The following is a 24055-nucleotide window of genomic DNA, read 5'->3' as shown; positions in this document are numbered from 1 at the left end:
ATCAGGCTGTACCTCACTACCCTTGAATCTCCACGTCTGCCTCTTTCCATTGTGCCCACACCCTTTTGGGTTTATTTTTTCCTCTTCCATTCCTCCACCACTTACTTGCTGTTCTTAGTAGTGCCCAGGGTCTGAGTATCTGGGGTCATCTCAGGAGTGCTGTGCTCTGCTTGTGCATTGTGGTGCCAGGCAAGGGTCATCTTGGGCGAGTTCCCAGTCTGGTCCTCAGGGTACCTGCCTGGTTGTCATCTCAGGCTGGCTTCTCACCAGGGACCACCTGAGTGGCCCCATGCAAGGGTCGTCTTTCTCAGGCTCACTCCCACCGGGACCCATAGTCCCAAGAGGCGTTCTTCTAGTCTCAAGGTCACTCCCCATCTTGGGAGCTCAGCCACACTGGTCATTTCAGGCTAGTTCCCTGTCCGGGCCCCCTGCACTGGACTGATGGTCGTCTCAAGTTCACACTTGTCAGGGAGTGTTAGGCTCCTAATCATTCAGATATTCACAGGACAGGAAGATGAGTGTAGACCTAGTCTCTCTCCTCTCTGCCACCTATAGAGGCACAGGTGACACAGCAGCCACACCCGCAGTGCCTCTAGGGGAAGTCAAGATGGAGTTGCTGACGCTTCAGAGGAAGGCTATCCTGAAGGGTCCCTAGCATAGTGAGCAATAAATGTAATTGTAGGTATTGCTGTTACTGACTTTGAAGGGATGTAAAATGCCCCATCCTTTAATTCTTGTGTGTTGTCTCTCCTGTTTGAGAATAAAATATGCCTTATGTTTATATGAGGTCCCAAGGGCCTGTGACCTGGAACTGTCATCCGTCTGCTCCTTTTAGAGGCCTGCCGAAGATCTCCTGGGATTAGTGTAACAAAATAACTGAGGCAGCACACTTTTAAAGGAAAGTGGATTGTTTAGCTCACAGTTCTGAAGACTTAGGACCACGGCATCGTAACTCTTCAATATGGGGGGTTGGGGGGCTCAGGCCAGGCATCACAGTGATAGGAAGTGAGAGTTCACATGGTGACACAGGACACAGGAACCAAGAAACCAGGACAAGACCAGACTCACTCTTTTTATTAAAACTCACTAAGACATGATTCTTCCTGCCTAAAGATCTTCCCTGCACTGGGCCCCACCCCTAAAATGTCCACCACCTCAGTACCACGTTGGGAATTCAGGATAGCACCAGACCAGGGAGTCAGGCTCCATCCAGCATATGAGCCATTGAGGGGCACAGGTCCGAACCACATCCAAACCATAGGAAGACCTGGAAGTAATTCCATGCATCTAGTTTATGAAGGCAGTGGGGGGCAGGAGGCATGCACAGGTGGGCACAAGGTTGGAAGAGACTGGGTGAGCATGACCTTTAGTTTTAAGGCTGTATTGTAATCAAGAGAGTGGTGTGCTTGTATTTGCATTTTAGAAAGGTCAGTTTGGAAATGGTGTGGAGAATGGATTTCATCAAGGATAAAGACATAACTCCTGGTACATCCATCCAGACAAGAAAAGTGGTGCTGCCAGATCCTGACAATTCACTCAGAGAAGGGGAGAAGGACCTGGGAGTGCCCGCCAATAACCCTGCGTCCTAGGAAGGTGGAGGCAAGAGAATTATAAGCTCAAGGCCAGCCTGAGCTACTGTGAGATCAGAGCCAGCCCATGTATGTAACCTAGTGAGACCCTATCTCAAACACAAACTATAAAGAGGGTTGGTGATGTTGGCCAAGGTGGGACACATTTCCATCATGCCCCAAGACCACGGGCGAAGAGTAAATGGTTCAGGAGCATGGAAGAGGACAGGGCTCTGCTGCTAAGTGCTTGTGGTTTTGAGACAGAGTCTCAATCTTGTAACCCAAGCTAACCATCAACTTGTGATCAGCCTGTGTCAGACTCCCAAATGCTGAAATTACAGGTGTCTACCAGCCCACTTGGCTCAGGCAACCCGGGAGTTTCAACCAGAAGTTTCATAGCACAGTTGACTAGATCTAAGCCATGTGTTGCCAGAATAACCAGGACCCAGGAGGCGCCGATCTGGGAGCTAAATTGGCGAGCCTCAGACAGTAGCAGGACATCCAAAAGATGTGCTCACACCCCCAAAAGCTCTAGATTAAAGAGACTGCGGAATTTAGGCGATTTTTCTATACTTGTTTTTAAAAATCCTTTCTTGCTTTTCTTTTAAGTCATCTAGGGTAAATGGATACATGTTTTTAATTTTTCCCCACTAGGGATCTGTGACTACATTAAAGTAAAAAAAAATATAAAGAATTTATTGTAGTGCTAGGATATATTTGGGCCAACAGTATACTGTCTTTTTACCTGTACACCAGGGAAGCAGAGCTGGGCATCTGGACAGGACAGAAGGGGCATTCCTGTGGGACAGGGCGTGTCTAGCGTTGTGTATGAGAACCACATCTGCATTAGCCTTTTTTACCTTGGTAACTGGATGGATAACTGTGAACTTGTATGTGGCAGGTGGGTGGGGTGATTTGGAGCACACGGAGTGACGGTGGTTTTGTGCCTTGTCGCTGTGCTGTGCCTTCCTGACATCACTTCTGTTCAGAAGGGCAAGTGTCCGAAGGACAAATGTCCAGTACGAGGCCTTGGGTTCTTCCAGCACGAAGGGAAGAATCTGCAGTTAAGGGAAAATGGGGGACTAAAGACAAGAGCAAATGCTCGTTTTACGTGTACAGACGGCCGGTCTGTCCTAGGTGTGACTCAGTTTCCTCCTGGGAGCTTTTATGCAAGACTTTTTAAAAACACAGTAGCCCGTGAGTCTTAATTATATTTAAAATTCTCCAGCAAATCTTGTCTTATTATGCAATTCTCCATGTTTAATATTTGAATGTTACCGCTCTTTTTCCTTATGCTCATAAGGAAGCTTATGCAGTAACACTAGAAACGGCTAAAACTGGTTACACATTTTCATAGGTTAAAAACCCGTGCTTCTAGCTATCCTCCCGTTTCTATAAGGACAGACAGTCCTTAGCAAACTGATGCTACTGTGAGGCATTCTAAAACAAGTTGGAAAGACTAAGTTGTGTGAGAGGCAGGCAGTGCATCTGGTTTACAGCCAGTCCGTAGGGTGACACCAGATACATCGTGCTGCTCTTGATCGGAATAATGCTTGATGGTCAGTGCTTTTCCCTCTTGTAGGAATAGTGTACATTAATCAGATGTGAGAGAGAAATACCAGGATAAACAGATTGAAATGTATGGCAAGACAACGAGCCACATCTGTAAGCTTTTATTTTAGCGTGGTTTATTTTCTGTTTTAGACTTAGCAGCTCAGAGCTCTTAGCAGTGTGTCATGATTGTTCTCAATGGATACGTTGTTCCTGTTGTTAGTTAACGTATACGTTAGCGAGATGGGGTAAAAATGGGCCACAGATTGTCTGGTGTTTGTATTACCTACTACTATCAAATTGTTGAGGCTCTTAATGGGAGAATTCATTTCTATATTGTAACCAGTTCTTAAAATTGCATGAGCACTCTATGTAGAACAGTGCCACGATTTCCCAGTTTGTATTTGCCTTTGTTTTAGGCACACAGAGCACTTCCATGTTTACCTTATAGATTAAAAAGAGTGTGCTGTAGTTGGACCTCAGTTGGACAGCCTGGAGATGTAGAGGTTAAATCCTCTCCCGCAAAACTGCATTCTCTTTTCCAATGATAGCCAAGCCAGTTTATAGCCACGGCTTTATTCTGTATGTGCGAGGTAACCAAATGCCAATTAAACCCCAAACATCTGAATAAATGTGTCCTGCCTTTATCCATAAAGAAAGGGGATTCAGACTTTCTTTTTTTAATATCATTTTAAAGCATAATTTAATTACATCAGTTACCCCTTTCTCATATTCCCTCTAGTCCATTTTCTTGTTAACTCTATCAAACTCATGGGCTCTCTTTTTCTTCAACACATATATTGAACATATATACTGAATATATATATATATATCTATGCACATAACCATATAAATGTAACGTGTTGAGTCAGTGTAGCTGTGTGTGTGGTCTCAGGACTGACCACTGGTGCTGGATAATTAGGGGATCTGCTCTGCAGAATACTAATTTTTCCTCTCAGTACTCCTTGGTTGCCTGTGGTTCTTTGTCTAGGGGTGGGGTCCATGACTTTCTTAACCATTTTATGTTTTATAATTATGTTAGAAACACATTACTTAATGTTGAAATAAAATAAAATAATGCTTTTTTGACATCATACATCAGAATAATGTATTCCTTCTTTGAAAATAAAAGGTTGAGGCTTATTTCTGAAGATAAATGGCTAAACCATTCCTGTGTCATGTAGTTTGAAAATAGAAAGTAAATTAGCTTAATTAAGTCAGTGTGCTCAACTGAATTTTGTTTTTTATAATAAAGTAGAACTAAGAAAATGGATCTAATGATCTTGGAAACACCAGAAAATATCTAGTAGGAAAAGGCAAAGCTGTTTTTAAGGTGACTTCTTAACAAGTCTACACAAAATTATACCTGAAGCGTCTCAGGCCATGAGTGAGAGGCCTTCCTGTTCCCTGCATTTTCCACTGTCCCCACATCTGTACTTCCGATGCTGTGAGCAGCCTTGGTAAGGTGGGTCTTCCGAGGCTAGGATTGCTAGAGATATTGTTTATTGAGTTAGTTCTTTCTTCCTTTCACCCTTTAGTCTAGTTTTTGTCTTACATAAGCAACCTTGGATAGTTCTCAACAGTCTCATAAAATGGTCTCTTAGCATCATCTGAATTCTTCATGTACTGATTTCTATCCAAAGCCTACCAAGGATGACACCTAGGGTTTCACAATGCAACTAGGTGTGGGGAGAACTCCAAGATGCTGTTTTCAGAATGTTCTTCCAAATGTGCTCTCCTCTCACTCTCTCTGTCTCTGTCTCTCTCTGTCTCTGTCTATCTCTCTGTCTCTCTGTCTCTCTGTCTCCCTGTCTCTGTCTCTCTCTGTCTCTCCATCTCTCTGTCTCTATCTGTCTCTGTCTGTCTCTCTGTCTCTCCGTCTCTCTGTCTCTCTGTCTCTCTCTCTGTCTCTCTCTCTGTCTCTCTCTGTGTGTGTGTGTGTGTGTGTGTGTGTGTGTGTGTTATCTGGGGACGTGACCTGCTTCAGACTGGCCCAGCGGGGGGAGTCATGACAGAGGGAGAATCAGAGCTTTTGGTACTCAGGATGGCATGGGTTTGGAGATGACAAACAGAAACAAACACAGAGGCGGTTTGAATCTGAATGTATTTAGCAGCTCTCAAGCAAGGGCTTTTATACATGAGGAGTCGGTATTACCATTTCAAAAGATGTATCCAGTGAAGCAGGTACAATTATCATAGCCATTTGGCACAAGGAAATGCAAAATCAATCAGGTATAATGTTTCCCATGTAACAGATTTAGAGGATCAATCACAGATAATATCAGTCTTCCTGATTAGAATACAGAGTCACTTGTAGTTAGCAGCAAACCTTCAAAGAGAGTTCAAAGGTCCTTAAGAACATTTGGTCATAACCCCTAGGTCCTAGTGAGTAATCCTTATCTAACATCTAGCTTTCACCTTGTAAAACCTTCTTGAAATTCAATTTAAAACTGTACTTAATCAATGCTTTCCATACCACAGTGTCAGAGCCACCCTCATCTACACATGCATAGCCATATAAATTTACATCTTGTTGGGAGGTCATTTTATGTTGTAATTATGTAAATGACTATGAGATAAAGCTGTTGCAGTTCTTAGAAAAGAGTTTATGGCCAGTGACTCTACTTCAAAGAACGGATTCTTATCCATCTTACTTGGCCAGGGCTATTAGGATCATCTTGTGAAAAAGGAAAAGGGGAAATTGAAAGCAAACAAACTGCTGTGAGAACTATGGTTCAGAATTATCCTCTAGCTAGAAAGTTCCACAACCTGTCCCAGTAGACCTCCTCCCTTTGGAGTCTTAACGCCTCAGTCTGTGGAACTTGTCACACAGAATCTACTGGAGTTGGTGTGGCATTGACTGCTGAGAAATGCATAGACATGAGGTTTCTTGGCTACTGTTGAGTCACATGGTGTCTGAGGGAAGGGACTTCTGTAATTGTCTAAGTTGTGAGAGAATTCCCCACTTCCCTCCCAGAACCAGAATGACTGACAGGACTAAATGTATGCATGGGGCACCATGCACAGTGTATGCAGATTTTTCTGATAAGATTAGAAGTGGTTTTAACAAATATGATTTTTTTCTTTTTAAGATTTATATATGTGAGTACACTGTCACTGTGCTCAGACCACACCAGAAGAGGGCATCGGATCTCATTCCAGATGGTTGTGAGCCACCTTGTCATTGCTGGGAATTGAACTCAGGACCTTTGGAAGACCAGTCAGTGCTCTTAACCACTGAGCCATCTTTCCAGCCCCAAATATGATTGTTTAATACTGTTAAAGTTTGTTATCTGCCACTTGAAAGACAGTCAAATCTCAGTGGATTTTAACATAGGCTGTTAAAAAGAAAATCACCTGTAGGTTAAAAAAAAATATCCCAAGTTCAAGATAGAGCAGTGGATTTTGGACAAGAATGTGGAGAGTTCATCAGTCCATATAGTTTCAGTTCCACATTGCAAACCTTTGAAGCACTTGTCAGATTCTATTGCATGACCTTTACATATACAGAATGACCTGCAAGGCCCTTAAGATAGCTCCTCCCAGCAAATGACATCTCCACAACTGTAGAAGTCTTCATTTATTTTCAATGCTTAGAAAAAAAATCTCTACACAGCAAAGGAAGCAAATGCTGTGTTGATAAAGTTTCTCCCAAAGTTCCCTGGACTTTTTAGAGTGCTTTTAGACTCAGTTACCACAGCACCTAAGTCCTCTGGTTCAAACAGTGAAATCATTTATTGTCTTCCCTGAAAAGCACAGACAGGGCCACCAGCAGCCTTGTGTGTTCCTGGGGCACTGTCACAGCCTCCTGCAGCCTCAGGCGGGGTGGGCTTCATTCTCCTGCCCAGGAACAAGGAGTGCCAGTGCCCTCTAGCATACTTCCTCTCCTGTGTTCTGGCGAACGGGATTGGGTTACATGTCAACCCGTTACTGCATGATTTACTGTGATTGGCTTAAAGTTGTTATTTATAGTGTGTACACATAGCAAGACCACCACCGTGAGTTCGTTGTTAAACACAAATTAAAGCGAACAAAAAGTCCTCCATGCGTGGCCAGTTAACTGCAGTTCATTTGCCCAAGTGTCCATTGAGAAAGGCAGCATGATGATTCTGGGGGTCAGGACTCGGGTCTGGACCCGCACTGCCACCGCTGAGCAGAATCCCTGCCCGTCCCAGCCTGGCTCCCTCTGTGAGGTGCAGGCTTACACGAGAACCTCAGCTCTGTGAGCTGTACCTCCTAATGCATTTCTTAGCTGCTCACCCTTTTGTTCAGTAATACCCACTGATGGCTTTCTCTCTTCTGCAAGATGCAGTGGAGGACACTTGACTGTCACTAAAATATTGTCCGTGTGAGCACAGAAGCGGCCCACCCTCCTGCGCCTCGAACACAGTGAATGCCCAAAGGAGAGGCAATGAGAAATGGCTTTTCCTTCACAGGACAGTCATGAAATGAATTGCTTAATGCCCTCAGCAAAGAGCCCCTGCCACAAAGCTCATTAGCGAACCATTACACCACACGGGTTTTCTCTCTTCTGATTAGAATGGAAAATGTGTTCAGCAGAGGAAATACAGAGCCATAAATGTGCTTAGAAAACAGTAAGTCTCCGGGAGGATGCTTACGAGCCTGACTGGCTGTGAAGATTCTAGCTCGCTCAGTATCAGAAAGAGCATGAGGCAGAGAAGCCAGCTGTTCCAGAGAGCAGAACGACAGCCCTGAGAAATGGGACCGTGTTCTCTGAAAGCCCACGGACCCGCGTCCTGGAGCTCTCTGATAAGGTGCCCAGGAAGCTTTTATTTTCTTTTTCAGACCAGGCTCATGCTCACAGCTTGTTAATTTTTCATATTGAGATAGCCCAGGGTGCTTATCTCAGAAAAGAGGCTTAGAAGTCATGTGATCATTTCCTTGAGTAATGCTTGAACCACGGTGAGGTAAAGCAGAGTCTTTATGTTGATTTGGAAACCAGTAAGTGGAACGTATCAGGATGAAGATTTAAGATTCCTGAAAAGAACATCTTTGCTGGTTAGCGCTGCCCAGGGTGATATGAGAGTCTCTGTCACTGAGACGCCTGCTCTTGCATTACCCAGAGAATTCAAGTGAAAGATATGTTGTTTGGGGCAATGTTGTACCATCTCTTCATTTGGTCTGAGGTTGGGCAAAGTGATCTTTAATACAAGTAATTTCTGAAAATGTATAATTGTCAAGATTGCAGTCACAAGTCTAGCTGGGATTATAAGTGGCTTGAAGCGGAACGTGGGTAGTTCGTTTATGCACTAGCTATGTATTAAGTACTTACAATGTATTAGGTACTGTCACTGGGCAGACAGTAAAGGTTAACACTATGTGAGTCCTTCAGCATCCTTCTGAAGGGGCTTGCAGATAGGATGAATAGTAACATCATACACAAGACAATTTCATGTTAGAGCAAATGCCTTGAAGACTGGCAAACCAAGGACATGGGAGAAAGTGGTTGGGGCAAGAGCCCAACACTATTTTAGGTTGTTCATTTGTGTGTTTAGTTTGGGGTTTCGTATTTTTGTTTGTGTCTTTGTTTGAGACAGGATCTCACTCTGTAGCCTTGGCTGGCCCAGAACTCACAGAACTCTGCCTGCCTCTGTCTCTGCCTCTCAAATGCTGGGATTATTAGAGTGTGCATAGTGCTGATCTCTTGGGGGAGCTAAGCTGAGATGTGACATGAGAGAAGTCTGCTATAAGGAGCATGTCCAGTGCAGAGGGCATACACCAAGGGGTAGGCAGGGACCAGCTTGGCACATCCAAGAAGCAAGCAGAAGGCACACCAAGAAGGGCCACAGCTGAAGGGCTCTGGAGTCGGTGAGGGTGAGTGGGGCAGATCACCATAGAGTGTTCACAGGACCTTAGGTGTGAGCCTGTTGCTGTGCCTTCATCCGGGCTCACAGTTGTCCCGGTAACATCCTTGCCCAGGAGAAGGTCCAGCCTAGAACCTCACATTGCATTTAGTTGTTAAAGTCTCCTTTATTCTAAAGACATCACTACCCTTTCTTGATTTATTTTTATGACCTTGACACTTTGACAAATACAGTCAGTTGTTTCATAGACTGGCCGTGGGTTTAGTTTACTCTGATTGTACTCAAGTATGGCGGCAAGCCCTCAGATTGGCCCTACTTTTATTTATCCACAGCCTAGTATCATCCCTACAACTTTGTACCATGGGGGTTTCTTTGGCCAGGAGTGTTTTAGCCAAACTTTCTATCACTAGAGCAGAATACCGAAGACCATTAACTTGTAGAGAGACAAGTTCCCTTTGGCTCACAGTCTGAAAAGCTCCAGTTCATGATCTACCTGTGAAGCAAGGCATGGTGGTGGCAGAGTGTGGCAGAAGAGCTGCTTCAGGAGGAGGGGACTGGGGCTGCATAGTCCCTGCTGTGCACCCGACTTACCCAGGACCCCTACTAGACCCCACCTTTCCTCAAGGTTCTGTTACCTCCTATTGGGATCCAAGGTGGCAACCTAAGCCTCTGAAACATAGGCCTTTGCTAGTGACTTAAAATCCAGATTATTAACCAAGTGTGTAGAGGAGAAATGATTGGGTTCTCAAGTGATCTGTGGGGTCACTGTTTGGGGAAAGCAAGCTTTCACACTGAAGGCAGCCCCGTGCACAGACACAGAAAAGACTAGAGCCTCTGGCCACTGTGTCAACCAAGCAAATGAGTTTAGCTTATCCGATGCCCAACGCCAGGGGGGTCTTGAGTTGATGACTGCTATAGCCAGCGAGCTGGTAGCAACCCTGTGAGAGACCTTGAACCAGAACCAAGATAGGCCCTTCCTGCGTGAGTTCCTGACTAGTTCCATATGAGTAGCCATATCCTAAGACAGGGTAAACGTCTGTTGGCTTAAGATACATCATGAATACAGGCAGAAATGCTATATACGTGATGTGATTGTGCCCCTGTTCATAATGCTTATTTCTTTCATAAAGTAGTATGTTCTGAACTCTTCTACTGTGAAATTGTTGGGTTTTTTGTTTGTTTTTTTTTTTTTTTTTGGTTTTCCAAGACAGGGTTTCTCTGTGTAGCCCTGGCTGTCCTGGAACTCACTCTGTAGACCAGGCTGGCCTCTAACTCAGAAATTCGCCTGCCTCTACCTCCCAAGTGCTGGAATTACAGGTGTGCGCCACCATGCCCAGCTTGAAATTGCTGTTTTAATTAATGAATATTTTAGCGAGGACTTTGAAATTATAGAAGCAGTCTTTACTCATCAAGCCGTCCATTTTGTCATTATATTTATTTTTTCTCACTATGAGTCTTGACTTATGTTCAGTGGGATACAATTCATCACTGTCGTTATTCATTTTGGTACTCACATTGTCCCCAATTCTACCCGAGTCCCTTCAGCCTGCCCCGTGTCCTTTGAACATGTCCTCATCTTCCCCCTTTTCTAGCACAAGATGCTTTGAGCTCATCATGTTCTTTGCCTGTCCCAGCCTTGAAATCAGTCACTTCTCCAAGGGCTTCTGATTCTTTTTAGTGGAAAATCATATTAAAGCCAAGATCTGGGCACTAGGTGTACCCATTGCTACTGCAGGGTCACTATTCCCAGGCCAACTCAAATAGCATGCCACATGGACACATGCAGATCTATACCTATATCTATATCAATGTCTATGTCTATATCTATATCTATGTCTATATCTATATCTATATCTACAACTATATCTATATCTATATCTACAACTATATATCTACAACTGTATCTATACCTACAACTATATCTATATCTACAACTATACCTACAACTATATCTATATCTAAATCTACAACTATATATCTATATCTATATCTACAACTATATCTATATCTATATCTACAACTATATCTATATCTACAACTATATCTACATCTATATCTATATCTACAACTATATCTATATCTATATCTATATCTATATCTATATCTATAACCATACAGAGAATACATATGTGCCTATTATATATTATCTTAATTATGTAATATAAATATCCAATATCTTTATAGATTCAAACAAATACATTTGCATCTGTAGGCTGGTAGTGATGCTTTATTACAAAGTGTCTGGATGTTATTCTAGACTTCTCCGACAGGGAGATTGACTCCTGTTACCGCTTATTTTGTTAGTCCTCATATGTGATTAACCTCCCATCCCCCCTCATCCAAGACTGTCTCTAGTACAGATGCCGTCCATGCAGGCTGTGACTCCTTTATAGAGTCACCGACCTCAAGGATGCCCACCTCACCTTACGGGTGCCCAGTGCTCACCCAGCTGCCCCCGTGCAGTGTGCACCCTAATGCTGCTTGAGTTCTGGCTCCCCTAGCCTGTCAAAGACTGCCGGCCTCAGTATGCAGACTTCTGTCCATGGGATGGCTGGGCTTTCGAGCTGGTTCAAGTGGGAGGGGTGAGGGAGAGCAGGCTCTGTTGTTTTGTAATGTGTTTCTACACAGAAGGAGCACCCTGTTCACCACAATTTAATTTGTCCCAGTTCTTGGGTTCCAGAGATCTGGTTATACTGAAGCCTCATGGTATCTTAATCACTGTCCTACTGCTGATTATTGGAACTGGTGTCAAGGAAACGAGCAGGGTCCTGTCACCTGCACGTGAGAGGCAAGACACACGGCTGTTTCTGCACACCCTGGGTTGTGTTTCTAGGAGTGACATACCACACCTGCTGCTGTTCCAGGAAATGCAAGGACAGAGGGGACACAAGTCCTAATGGTCTGCATCTCAGAGGCGACACATTGCCCTGAGGGAGAACCCAGCCCCACCTAGGAGCAACCACATACTTCACCCTTTGCAAACACCTGTCTGTGCTTGATGCCGCCTGCCCTTTGTTGTCAGAAGTGCCCCCCGTGAAGAGAACAGCCCTGTGGTCTGTGCAAGGTGACCAACCCCTGTTGCCTGCAGGGCTCAAAGCCAGGCACCTTCTCATTAAATAGCTGTTGAATCTTCTAGTTAGAACCCTCGAAACAACGCACCCAGCTATCACTGCCACTTCCCCAGCGTTTGTAATAAGCGTGGCTGGGGCGAGCATCTTGTTCACATTTGTACAGGGCAGGTAATATGTCCAGCCAGTGCAGGGAAGCCATGCCGGGCACAGACTCCATCCTGAGTGGGAAGCCTTTTACCTGATTCAGGTGGGAAAACCATCATCCTGCCTCATTTCTCTGACACCAGAAGTTCTGTAAAAAAAAATACAAATGGCATTTTAATTTTAGAGTTTTCAAGGAGAATATAAAAAGAGCCTCAAAAACACCAGCGGCTGTGGCTTGAATATAAGAAGTATTTCTATTGCCGTTTGCCAGAAGTGGACTGCCTGCCTAAAGGTGGGAGTTACCACAGCCTGGTACCTGCTTCAGCTGAGATAAGAGGCCCGGGGCAGGCGGGGCTGGGCGTGCTTTAGCGTCTTGCTGGCTCCAATGGGCAGGAGTCAGTCACAGAAAGCGTGGGATCTGCTCTAGGCAGAGTGGACAGAGTGACCTAGTCTGGGGCCTGGGGTTTTCTGCATCATGGCAGGGCAGTAGAAACAGACTGAAAACCAGGCTTCCAGGAGCCATTTTCTGAATCATATGGCAAGCTGTCAGAGGGACTGTCAGAGGGACTGCCGCATTGCCTTGGTCAGGAAGCCAGCTGTCACAACAGCTGCTGGCTCAAAAACCAGCCGCCTCTGCCATCTTCAGAAAATCACTGCTGCTCATACAACACACACACTCAAGTGTACATACAAACACATGCCCTCATGCATACACACACTCAAACACATACGAATACATGCACCGAACTACCCACACCCATAATCCCGTACACATACACACAAGTATCCACATGTACACACACACACACACATGCATATGCATGCACCCATGCACACTGGTGTGCAAGAGCACACACATGAACACCCACATGGCTGTGCATACACATACATACGCACTCACATGCACACATGCACACAGGCCTGATAATGAAAATTTCTAGTCCTACATTGCAGTCTTAGAATGTCAGAGTCCTACTAAAAGGAACCAGGGCTCCCGGGAGAAGTTGTTGACTGGGCGCATGTTGGTACACATATACCACAAAACTGCAACTTCTCGTTGATCCAGATGGCCAGAAAGCTCTTGGAGAAAAGTGGGGTCCTTAAGGAGGACTCGGTGAGCTTGAAGCAGCCCCCACTGGATCCAGACAGGCTAGCGTGGACCCTGTAAGAATGTCATCTGTACAGAGCGAAGCTCAGACTGTATGCCCAAGGCTGTGCTTGTAAGGTTTTAAGTGTGTCACTCTGAAGGGGAGCAGGGAGTCACCTGGTGATCTGACAAGAAGGCTGTGAACTGTAGTGCGGAGTGAGCAGAGGGGAGCAGGGAAGCCCTGTGGTTATGGACAGAGTGGCAATAGGTGCCGTGCGTGTGCACATTTATATAAGAATGACAGCTTACAGAGACAAAAGCACCAACCAAGCATTTCTAGGAAAAACACACAGTAAATGCAGAACAGCACACCACACGTAGCATCCTGCAGTGCCGCTGGCCCACTCCTACACCTCCTTAAACCGTGGCCATCGGCCACCCGCGGCTGTCATGCACTTGTCCAGTGGCAAGTGATACTGCAAATCATCTTAAATATATTCCATTTAAGTCGTCACATGGCCAGTTGCTGCCACATTGTACACGGGCACTTGAGAGCTGCGCTTTGGACCGAGGTGTCTGTATCCTGGCCCTCAGAACGTGAGCTAGATGCAGAAGCGCGTTTTTTTTAAAGGACTGACCCCATTTTCACTATACCATCTCGGTAGACTCGAGACGAGGCTCAATGTGTGAGTGCTATGTTGAGAAGATATGCACACTTTGACGAAAGAGCCGGAGAGCCGGAATTGATATCAGAGGAAAAGGTGCGAACAGTGTCCACGCACCGAAGGCTGGCATCCCTGAGGACGCCGAAGACCAGGCAAAGCTCTGGTCGGAAGTGTTTAACGCTGCCACGGCATGAGCAGTTGGATGACAAGGGCTCCAAGCTCCCGATGGAGATTGTGAGAGAAAGACAGAGATCACAACAAAGAGATCACTAAGGCGCTTGCCGAAGACTTGCTTCGTTATAACGGATGTCTTATGTGTCTTAGTAGATCCAAATTATAGTTTCGACCTGATGAGGGTTTTCTTCCAGAAAGAATGAGGCAAACAAAACCACCTTTTGATCCTCAATATATTATCTCTGTCTTCTGGCTATGATGTGGTCAACAAGGAAGCATTATTAGATGGGATGCTAGCACCACGATGACAACGTCGTTGTGGGAGATACTGAAAGTTTTGGTAGCAATAGGCAGAGCACTGGGAAGCGAAGTGGATCTTAAGAATCAAACTCTTAGTAGATTTTCTGAAAATGCTACGTGAGGTTTGATGTATGCTGATCAAAGCAAGGGTATGATTTTAACACGCCAAAACGAATCATATAATGTGATTCTTAAAATCATGTAGGTGTTGTCTAGTAGTTCAACCAACAAATTTTGTCTAGTAGTCTAACCGCTAACCATGAATCTTCTTGATGTCACCGAATTCTGAAAACCTCTCAGCCCCACGACAGTGAACACGTGCTGGTTATTCCATATATGCAAGCTAGAAAAGTCACCGTAACAGGGATTAACTCTAAAGGGCTCATCCATTAGTTCCACATTCGAGGATAAGGTGGAGTTTGTTTTTCTTTTTATCAGAAATGGCTGTGTTAAAAGCAGCCCCACTGAACGAAGAGTGTTAAAGGCATCAGTAAGGATTTGCCTCGAAGTGTCTGGTGTGTCTGGTGAATTCCCACCTGGTATCTCTTCTCTGCTGTGAGAGCCACAGTTAAGGCTGATGTCGCCAGCGCTCACCGAGCAATGCATGCTAAGCAGCCCATAAAGGAATGAGTGCACATCCTAACTAAGACTGCACATTACTTGAGGGGAAATACAGAATACCCTGCCAGCATCTGCAATGTAATTATAATATGTTATGTCTAAAAATACAACTGGCATTTGAATGAGGGGCAATAGGTCTTCTCCCTTTGAGGCTGTGAGAAGCTTAAAACTAAATTCCCTCTATTCATGCCCGGGAGACAAATGTTGATTTTTTTTAATTTTAATTTTAATTTTTTAATTTATTTTTTGTTGTCAAAGTGCACTAACAAGCTAGGTCTCTGTACTGGAATCCATAAAAGAAGTTCGCCTCACAATTTCTACAGTGCTTGGTATTTAAATGCTAGTGTTGTTGATTTGGTTTGGTTTGAATCCGGCAACCAGTGTTGCTACTGTGATAAGAGACTGTCCTTCCAGTGCTAGTTTTTAGCTTTACCCCATCTCTGTCCAGCTGCCTCTGAGGGGTATGAATTTTGTTTTCTTTCCTACCTCGGAAATGCATATGTCGATTGAGAAGTAAAATAAATATATAACTAAATAAATAAAAATAAAATCTCCTCACTAGAAAATCAGAGGTAAATCTATAGCTGCTCATGTCTTTATAATTAAACATTAAACTGTGCCCTCCAGTGTAGGGCTAGTGGTCTTTTGTCACTTAAAAGGAAGTTCATGTTTAAAATTGTTCAGTGCTCCTAACACGCTGGGCACAGAGCTGGTAAGTTCAGAAGTTCCGTAGCGCAGCTGCACGATAAAATCCTTATCAAGAAAGACTGTTTGAGTCAGGCATGGTGGTATGCCCCTGTAATTTTCAGCATTCTGACATCTGAGGCTAGCCTGGGCTATGTACTAAGGTGGGCCAGCCTGCTGCCACAAGATATGGGTCTTTAGGGGACACCCAGAGGCCCACCCACAGCCACGCCATGCAGTATGTGCACACAGAAGTCGCCCAGGTCCCTGTCAGCTGTGTGGCCTGCCCACAGCCGGAGCCATCACAGTGAGCAAGTGTGTGGTGGACAGAGGGGAGAGAGAGAGGAGTGGTTTGTGCTCTATGAAGTGAGCTGGAACTGGGACGCGAGGGTGGAGAGGGGTTCTGAGTAGCCTGGGCTGCCACCTGAGGCTACGATGAAGTCTCTGCCTGTGGTGCCTCCAAAGGCCATGTCCTTGGCTCAGATTACCAACTAAAGACCGCATGAAAGTCCCTGGTCTGAGTTGCCCGTGGTCTGGGACCAGGCTGATGACCAGGGGGCTGGGAAGAGCTGGCCCTGCCCCTCACTGGCTCTGGTACTTGGGCGATCAGGGTTCTGTACCTCTCTCCCTTGGGTAGCACCGGAGAGCTGGCCCTGGTGGCGGGAGCACGGGTGAGCATGGGAGAGCTGTCCCTGCCACTCATCTGCCACAGGATAGCATGGGTGTGGTCAAGCCACCCCCGCGGGTGTGAAAGCAGGGGAGTTGGCCCCTCCCTCTGCTGGCCGCATCACTGCCTGAGTAGCTGGGCAGTGCTGGAAAGCTTACCATGGTATGTGGTGCCGGAGAGCTGGCAGGCTGACCAACTCAGCTACCCTTCCCCCCCAGGCCCACATCCAGGGCTTTGAGTCGGCCCACCCCGCCATCTACCCCATCTGTGCACCGCTGGAGGGTGTGAAGGGGTGGAGATCCAAAGCTGTGGGATCTCCATGACACAGGGTAACAAGAGGTTATCTGAGAGGAGTCCTGGTGAGGCCCCGGTATTGATAGCCGAAGCCAGAGGCCCGAACCAGATCAGTGACTCGTTGCAGTGAACATTGGCAAGTAAAGACGTGTAGACAAAAGCATATGTTGTGGAACACATGTGACACACTACAACTTGCATGATGAGTGTTTTCTGTTTTTTCTTATTTTTTTTTTCTTTTGTGGGGAGGTCGCAAGTACGGAAGGCAGATAAGAAAGGATGGGCCATGGGTGGGATTGGGGTACACAATGTGAAACTTGTAAGAATCAATAGCAAGTTACAAACTAAACCATTTAAGTAGAGTATGGCCGAGTGGTGGTCTGTTTGCCTAAGGTGTCCAGGACCCTGAGTTTCATTCCCATCACCGTAAGAATTTAAGCAAGCTCTTATTTAGCATTCTACATGTCTTATCTATAGAACTGATGGTGGCCATGATAGACCGGGAGCTGCCAAGCTTCCCCAGGTGTTAGAATCATCCAGTAGGCTCATGAGCTAGCCTCACCTCAGATGTTTGACTCAGCAGGGCTGGGGTAGGAGCCAAGAATCTCTAGTTCTGATGATGTGGTCCCAGGGGCCGCTGGCTGGCCGGGCCACCTTGAGCTACAGCTTAGGTCTGTGAGGGGCTCCATGTGACTGGATCAGGAGACAAAGGGTCGTTGTGAGTCCACTTCTTCCTGCTCCCTGGTATCCCAGCAGTCCTGGGCATACCTTGGGCTTTCTTCTGACCCAGATGCAGCAGGACCTATCTTAACACTGCAGTTTTATTGTTTGATGTAGCAGTGGTGTTGGGGGCTGACCTACCTGCTGCTCAGTATAGCCATGCCAGCCAGGGTTGGCATGGCCTGTCCGTAGAGTTTGTCATCGTTTGCCGTGAGTTTGCGTTCAGTGGGTCAGGTTCTGAGAGCAGAGGGAGGACTCCCAATGTATTTCTTGATAAGAAAGCACAGTCGCTGGGTGAAGCGCATGGCCCTGTTTGTGGTTGTTGTAGCCCCACTACCACTAGGATGGCAGGGCCTCTTCCCCGGCTACTCATGAGGTTTTAGTTCCCAGATGGCGTCTGTGAACAGCCATTGGATGTCTGCTATGCTTGCCAGGAATGTTATACACATGGGCTTCCATGCAAAGGTCAAGGTTCCAAGAGAGAACAGGGACCGTCAGTTCAGTTTTACAAATAACTCATCTGAGTGATAGAGTGTGTAAAGCCTGTGCTTCCCTCCTCCAAAGCAGACGTGAAAACTAAACATTATGTTGTGTGTGTGAGAGCTCTGAGAAGGACCAGACACTGGCCCAATGGGGGCCGTGTGCTGCTGGCGGAGTCCAAGAGTCACGGCGGTAGCTGACTTGATGACAGTCTCTGAAGACTAACGAAGACTAACGCTTTGTAGAAGGATCTGCTTAAAATTGTTGGCACCGAGTACAACCGGCCATTAGAGAATCCTTGCTGCTCATCTTGAATTAAATTAACTGTAGAGTTCCAGTATTGTTCTGAGGCAAAATTATCAATAGATTTGTGTATTATCTCAACCACCCACCCTAATAACATGGTAAGCACAGACATTCAGTAACCCTGTGTCTGTCCTGTGAGGCACAGTCTGGCCAGCTGGTAGACAGTGAGATTTAGCTGCCTCAGGTCCTTTATCTTGCTGCAGCTGCTCCTCCTCCTCCTCCTCCTTCTTCTTCTTCTTCTTCTTCTTCTTCTTCTTCTTCTTCTTCTTCTTCTTCTTCTTCTTCTTCTTCTTCTTCTTCTTCTTCTTCTTCTTCTTCTTCTTCTCCTCCTCCTCCTCCTCCTCCTCCTCCTTCTTCTTCTCCTTCTTCTCCTTCTCCTCCTTCTTCTTCTCCTTCTTCTTCTCCTCCTCCTCCTCCTCCTTCTTCTTCTTCTCCTTCTCCTCCTCCTCCTCCTCCTCCTCCTCCTCCTTCTTCTTCTTCTTCTTCTCCTTCTTCTCCTTCTTCTTCTCCTTCTTCTCCTTCTGCTTCTCCTTCTTCTCCTTCTCCTTCTCCTCCTCCTCCTCCTCCTCCTCCTCCTCCTCCTCCTCCTCCTCCTCCTGCCCCTGCCCCTTCCCTTTCCCCTTCACCTTCCTCTTCCTCCTCCTCCTTCCTCTCCTGCGTTTTATCTCTCCCTTATCCCTCATTCTCTCTCTGTTTGTGTGTGTGTGAGAGAGACAGAGATAGAGAGACAGAGAGAGGACAGATATTTTTACATGTTCGCACATGTGTGTAAAGCCAGAGGTTGGCATCAAGAGTCTTCTTCAGTTGCTCTGCACCTCGCTTTTACTGGGGTTCACCTGTTGACTGGCCGACAGCTCCAGGGATCTGCCTGTCTCAGCCCCGGCTCTGTCCCAGGCTGGGGTTACATATCACCATGTCCAGCTTTAACTGAGGCTCTGAACTCAGGCTGTTGTGCATGTATCCAAGTACTTCCCTGACTGACTGAGCCATCTCCCCAGCACTTCCCTGACTGACTGAGCCATCTCCCCAGCCCACCTTTTATTGTTTTAGCCTTAAAGGAATCACTCTGTGCTCAAGTTTTATTACTTTGGTAAGGACTCGGTCTAAGATTATGTGAAATCATTAGAATGCTTTTAAAATGAGAGTACATGTGTGTCATAAACTGTATGCCAAATTTTAATTGAAATGCATTATCCTGAGATGAAAAGCCTTAGTTCCATGAACGACTAATCCCTTCCAGGTTTTTTTTATTTTTATTTCAATGAGATGTCCTATAAAGTCCAGCCATCATGGGATGGTGTGTGTTATACACAGAGGCCAAGTTCTGTGAGCCACCTTGATGGCTTCCTTCCTCCTTCCTTCCTTCTTTCCTCCCTCCCTCCCTCCCTCCCTCCCTCCCTCCCTCCCTCCCTCCCTCCCTCCCTCCTTCCTTCCTTCCTTCCTTCCTTCCTTCCTTCCTTCCTTCCTTCCTTCCTTCCTTCCTTTAGTGTCTAAGCTTATGTGTATACATGTTTGCATGTCAGGGCACATGTGTATGTGCAGGTCTATGTGGGATCAGGAATCTTCCTTGATCACTCTTCAACCTTATTCTTTGAGGCAGGAGCTCAAAATCAAAACCAGAGCTCACTGCTACAGCTAGTCCAGCCAGCCAGCTTGCTCTGGGGGAAGGGGGGTCCCCTGTCTTTTCCTTCCAACGCTGGAACTGTGCCTCCGTGCCCACCTGGCGCTTATGTGAATTCTGGGGCTCCGAACTGTGGCGCTCTTGCTGGCAGAGCCGGCAGCTCCCCCACTGAGCCATCCATCTCCACAGTCTGTACCTTGATGGCGTTCTAGAGGAGAAAGAAAAGTCCACATCAAGTGCAGCACGCCCTGCGAAGACAGAGCCCTTGAACAGTTTCTCTTGTCCTTTGTGTTACCGCACTGCCCAGTTTCCAGAAGAATGCTAGCAGCCTAGCTGCTTCTGACGTCCACGGCTAACCACAGACTCCCCACCCCTAGCTCCATAGGCCCACCTAAGCAAATAGGCCGTGCCTCTGTGGCTCCTCCCATACCCACAGGAGCAAGGCTGAGTCTCCAGCCCAGAAGAATGTTGTCACGATTGCCAGAGTATGAAGATCCGTCTTGGAGGATGGTCGCGTGATGAAGTGTGTTGTCCTGTGTCCAAGTCCTTCTCCATGTCCTTAGTTTTCCATCCTTCCTCATCAGTGGCCTCTCCTTGACCTTCTGAGCACACGCACCGCACACACGTGTATCCTCAGTACCACTTCTGTCTTGTTAGTTGACTCATTCCCTGAGGGCCTGCCTGTCCCCAGAGAAGGATGCAGTAACTACGGTGTTTAAATGGCTGTCAGTTGAGGGTGTGTCACACACCAGCTTGATGAAGTCTGACAAGGCCTTTCTGGAGTCAGTGCCTTCCTCAAGGGATGGATTAGAATTCTTTTTTAATTTTTTTAAATAAATTTTGCATTGATTCTTTGTGAGTTTTATATCATGCAGCCCAGTCCTGCTTATCTCCCATCCCCCACATCTTCCCTCTGCCTTTGCCACACCCCCTAGTAAGACACACATGCACATGTGCACATGCACACACACACACACCACCACCACCACCACCACCACCACCACCACCACCAACAACAACAACAGCAACAACAGCCAAGAAAAGAAAGCATAGAAAACATCTCATCATGGAGGCTGTGGTATATCCCAGTGTGCCCCACAGTATCTCCCTCTATCCACACATCTTCACTTGCAGATGTTCACTGCAGTGAGTCGTTGGTCTGCTTTGAGATCTCTGGCTTCTGTGACACCATCAATATTGGATCCTCACCAGGCCTCCTCAGGTTCATCCTGTGTTGCCCTGTGTCATGGAGACCCTGCTGCTTTGGACCAGCAGGACTGGCCCTTTCACACATCCCAACTATTTACACATTATATAGATTTGGGAAGTGGGCTAACTCAAGCCCTAGACCTGGGCCTGGGTGCTAGCTGAGCTGGTCAGCCTGCTGGCTCTCCCTTACAAGCTCTCCAGCAGTGCTCAGGCTAGGCCGCCCAGGGCTGCCATTGGCAGGAGGCAGGGCCAGCTCTCAGGGCCAGCTCACCACACCCATCTTTCCTGGGCTAGCTTCTTTATGCTGCTCTCAAGGTGCAGGGCTGGGGAGGGGGGCATTTTTGAGTAGAGGTACCTATGCTGCTGTACCTTTGTCTCTTGAACCCAGACGAGCCACCATGTGAAGGAAAACACAACACAAACTTAGTTCAGAAACAATGGTAACACAATCTCTGGGCACAACAACTCGAACCTAATCTTGTAAACCTTATTAAAATCTGATTCCTCTGGTGGCGAATCCTTGCGAATCTGCCATGATACCGGGAAGCTCTAGCAGCTACATCTTACCCCTCTGCTGTCCCCATTTCAAAAGGACCTAACTCTCTCCTGCTTCCTCTCTACCTCCGTCCAACCCGGAAGTCCCGCCTACTTCTTTATTCATTAGGGGATTGGTTCACAAGAACAGCATTGACCCGTCCACAACTACCTCAAACTAATATCCCCAGTAAGATCCGAGGCCGTGCCTGATGTATGGCATGTTAACGTTTTTGCATGTTGTAGAATGGACAAGAACTGAGAATAGTGTTTTAGGTGGGCTGCATGTCTCAGGAGGCCGTATAGCTTTTGGTTGTCAGAGCTTTTAGAATTTTGGAACTTCAAGTAAGAAATTACACATAAACCGTGGTTCTTATTTGCTAAGTACTTGTATTGGGCTGTGCACTACACTGAGCAAGCAGTTTACTGTTGTCCACTGATTGGCTGGAATTATCACTGTCTCCCACTCCACCGATTCCCTACTTATTCTTTCTTTTAAAAAGCCGAGTGTCTGCAAGGACAACAAACAAAACCGAGGTATAGCCACTACGGAAGCTGCTTCCAGCGGGAGCCAGATGGACACCCAACTATAGAGCTGACATTTTCTTAGGGACAGGGACCTCTGCCCGGCCTGGGCATCAGGGACAGCTCTCCAGGCAGTGTTTATCCCCTGGTCTTCCAGGCAGTAACAACCGTAGGGGTTGCCCTTGCTTGGTTGGTGAAGCCCACGTTGCGGTGAGTGGTTCTCGTAATACAGCCCTGTCTTACATCTTTTACAGAACTCCCATCTCAGCTTTCTCGCAAGACAACATTTATGAAGTTCAGCCCCCGAGAGTCGACAGGAAGTCCACAGAGATCTTCCAGGCCCACATCCAGGCTAGCCAAGGCATCATGCAGCCCCTTGGCAAGGAGGATACCGCCATGTACCGGGAGTACATTAGGAACCGCTACTTATAGCAACGGCCTCGAGGACAGTGGAGACCCACTTCTGTTCGGAGTCACCTGTGAGAAGGGATGTCCTGGATCTGGGGGTCCACAGCTCAGTGGTAAAGGACACGAACTTCCTGAGGCTCTGGGTCCCCAGTCCCTATATCACAACCTTCAGTAACTCCAGCCACAGGAATCCAGTGTTATCTTCTGGATTTTATAGGCACCTATACTCGAGTAGGTGCCTGTGTGTGCACACACATGCACAGGTGTGCATACACACACATGTATGTGCACACACATTAAAAATAATAAAAGTAAAATCTTCAAAAATCAATCCATCTAAATCTTACATATCTAAAACCATTCACCCTTTATACTGTGCAAATTATTAATACAAATAATAAAGAAATGGCTGCCTCTGTTGCTGGTTTTGCTTTTGTCTTATTTTAGGAAAAGTTCACATTATGAAATGTCACATGAAATTTTGCTTTATGAAGTTGATAGGCTTGTGCGAGTATCCACTGTGTGCCAGGAATTATGGCAAGGTCTAGGAATAGCCCAGTAACAAAATAGCCCAAAGTATTTTCTCTTAGAAAGAATAAGCAATGTACTTTTCTTTATTCTTGCCATTTTAAATTTATTCTGCTTGGTTTATATGTTAATTTTATATTTTGATGGAAAAAAATTATTTCCTTACTCAGGAAAAAAAACTGTGTTCTTAGGAAATTTGCTCTAAGGTGTTTATGGACCAGATCTCAACAAAGCATCATCCTAAACAGAGTTCAGGACAACCAGCATGTTACAAAGCATGTGGAGAAAAACATTAATCACTGACAAATCTGAGGAGAGACAAAGTTATTTCCACTATTCTGAGAATTCTATGACTGAAAACTACATAAAAAGAAGAAAACATTGAAAATAGCCATCTCGGGCCTGGAGAGATAGACCACGCATAGAGCTCACAAGGCTCTCGCAGAGAGCCTCAGCTCCGTTCCCAGCACCCACGTGGCGGCTCACAACCAGCTGCAACTCCAGCTCCAAGGGACCTGATGCTGGCTTCTACACTCCATCAGCACATGCACTCACGTGTATCCCCACCCCACCCCCACACATCACTTTAAAACATAATCATTTAGTGGTTGTTCTAAACAACCTTGTGGTGCAGAGTTGTTCGACATATTTGACATTTAGAATTCAGACAGGTGATGGGCACATATGGGACCCTAGAGACAAATCTGGTGTAGGCAGTTTCTCAGCTGAGGGTCCCTTTCTAAGTATGTCGAGTTGACAACCAAGATTCACTCTCACAGGAGTTGTGGTCACAGTATCATAAGGGTTTCGGTCACTATATCATAAGAGAAAGAAAATTAGAAGAAGCCATAAACATGTCAGACCAGCATTTTGCTTTTGAGCTATATTCCCAGCCCTCTTTTAACTTTTTATTTTGAAACAAGTTCTAAGTCAACCAGGTTGGCCTTGAACTTGGTGATCCTGCCTCAGCCTCCTGAATGGTTAAACCCATAACAACTGCCCCAAACAATGATAAAAGTCAGGGAGGGTAACACTGAGTAGTCCGACTGGGAAACGGGCCACGGAGCAGTTAG

At 46.1% G+C, this 24055-nt stretch overlaps 1 protein-coding gene and 1 non-coding gene across 2 annotated transcripts in view; one reads left to right on the top strand and one right to left on the bottom strand.

Moving 5' to 3' along the window:
• Fig4 (FIG4 phosphoinositide 5-phosphatase) overlaps window positions 1–22874 on the top strand; it is a 109845-nt gene extending 86971 nt beyond the window's left edge. The window contains exon 23 of the mRNA XM_052164536.1: window positions 22301–22874. Coding sequence (XP_052020496.1) covers window positions 22301–22478 — 178 coding nt within the window. The 3' untranslated portion in view covers window positions 22479–22874. The remainder of the gene's footprint in view (window positions 1–22300) is intronic.
• On the bottom strand, window positions 472–603 carry LOC127670261 (small nucleolar RNA SNORA17). The gene has a single exon (XR_007974503.1). It is a non-coding gene; the product is annotated as a small nucleolar RNA SNORA17 (small nucleolar RNA).
• Window positions 22875–24055: the final 1181 nt, after the last annotated feature.

This window comes from Apodemus sylvaticus, chromosome 19 (assembly GCF_947179515.1).
Source record: "Apodemus sylvaticus chromosome 19, mApoSyl1.1, whole genome shotgun sequence".
NCBI classification, from domain to species: Eukaryota; Metazoa; Chordata; class Mammalia; order Rodentia; family Muridae; genus Apodemus; species Apodemus sylvaticus.
The sequence above is the reverse complement of the archived record's forward strand: the minus strand, read 5'-3'. Positions and strand labels throughout refer to the sequence as shown.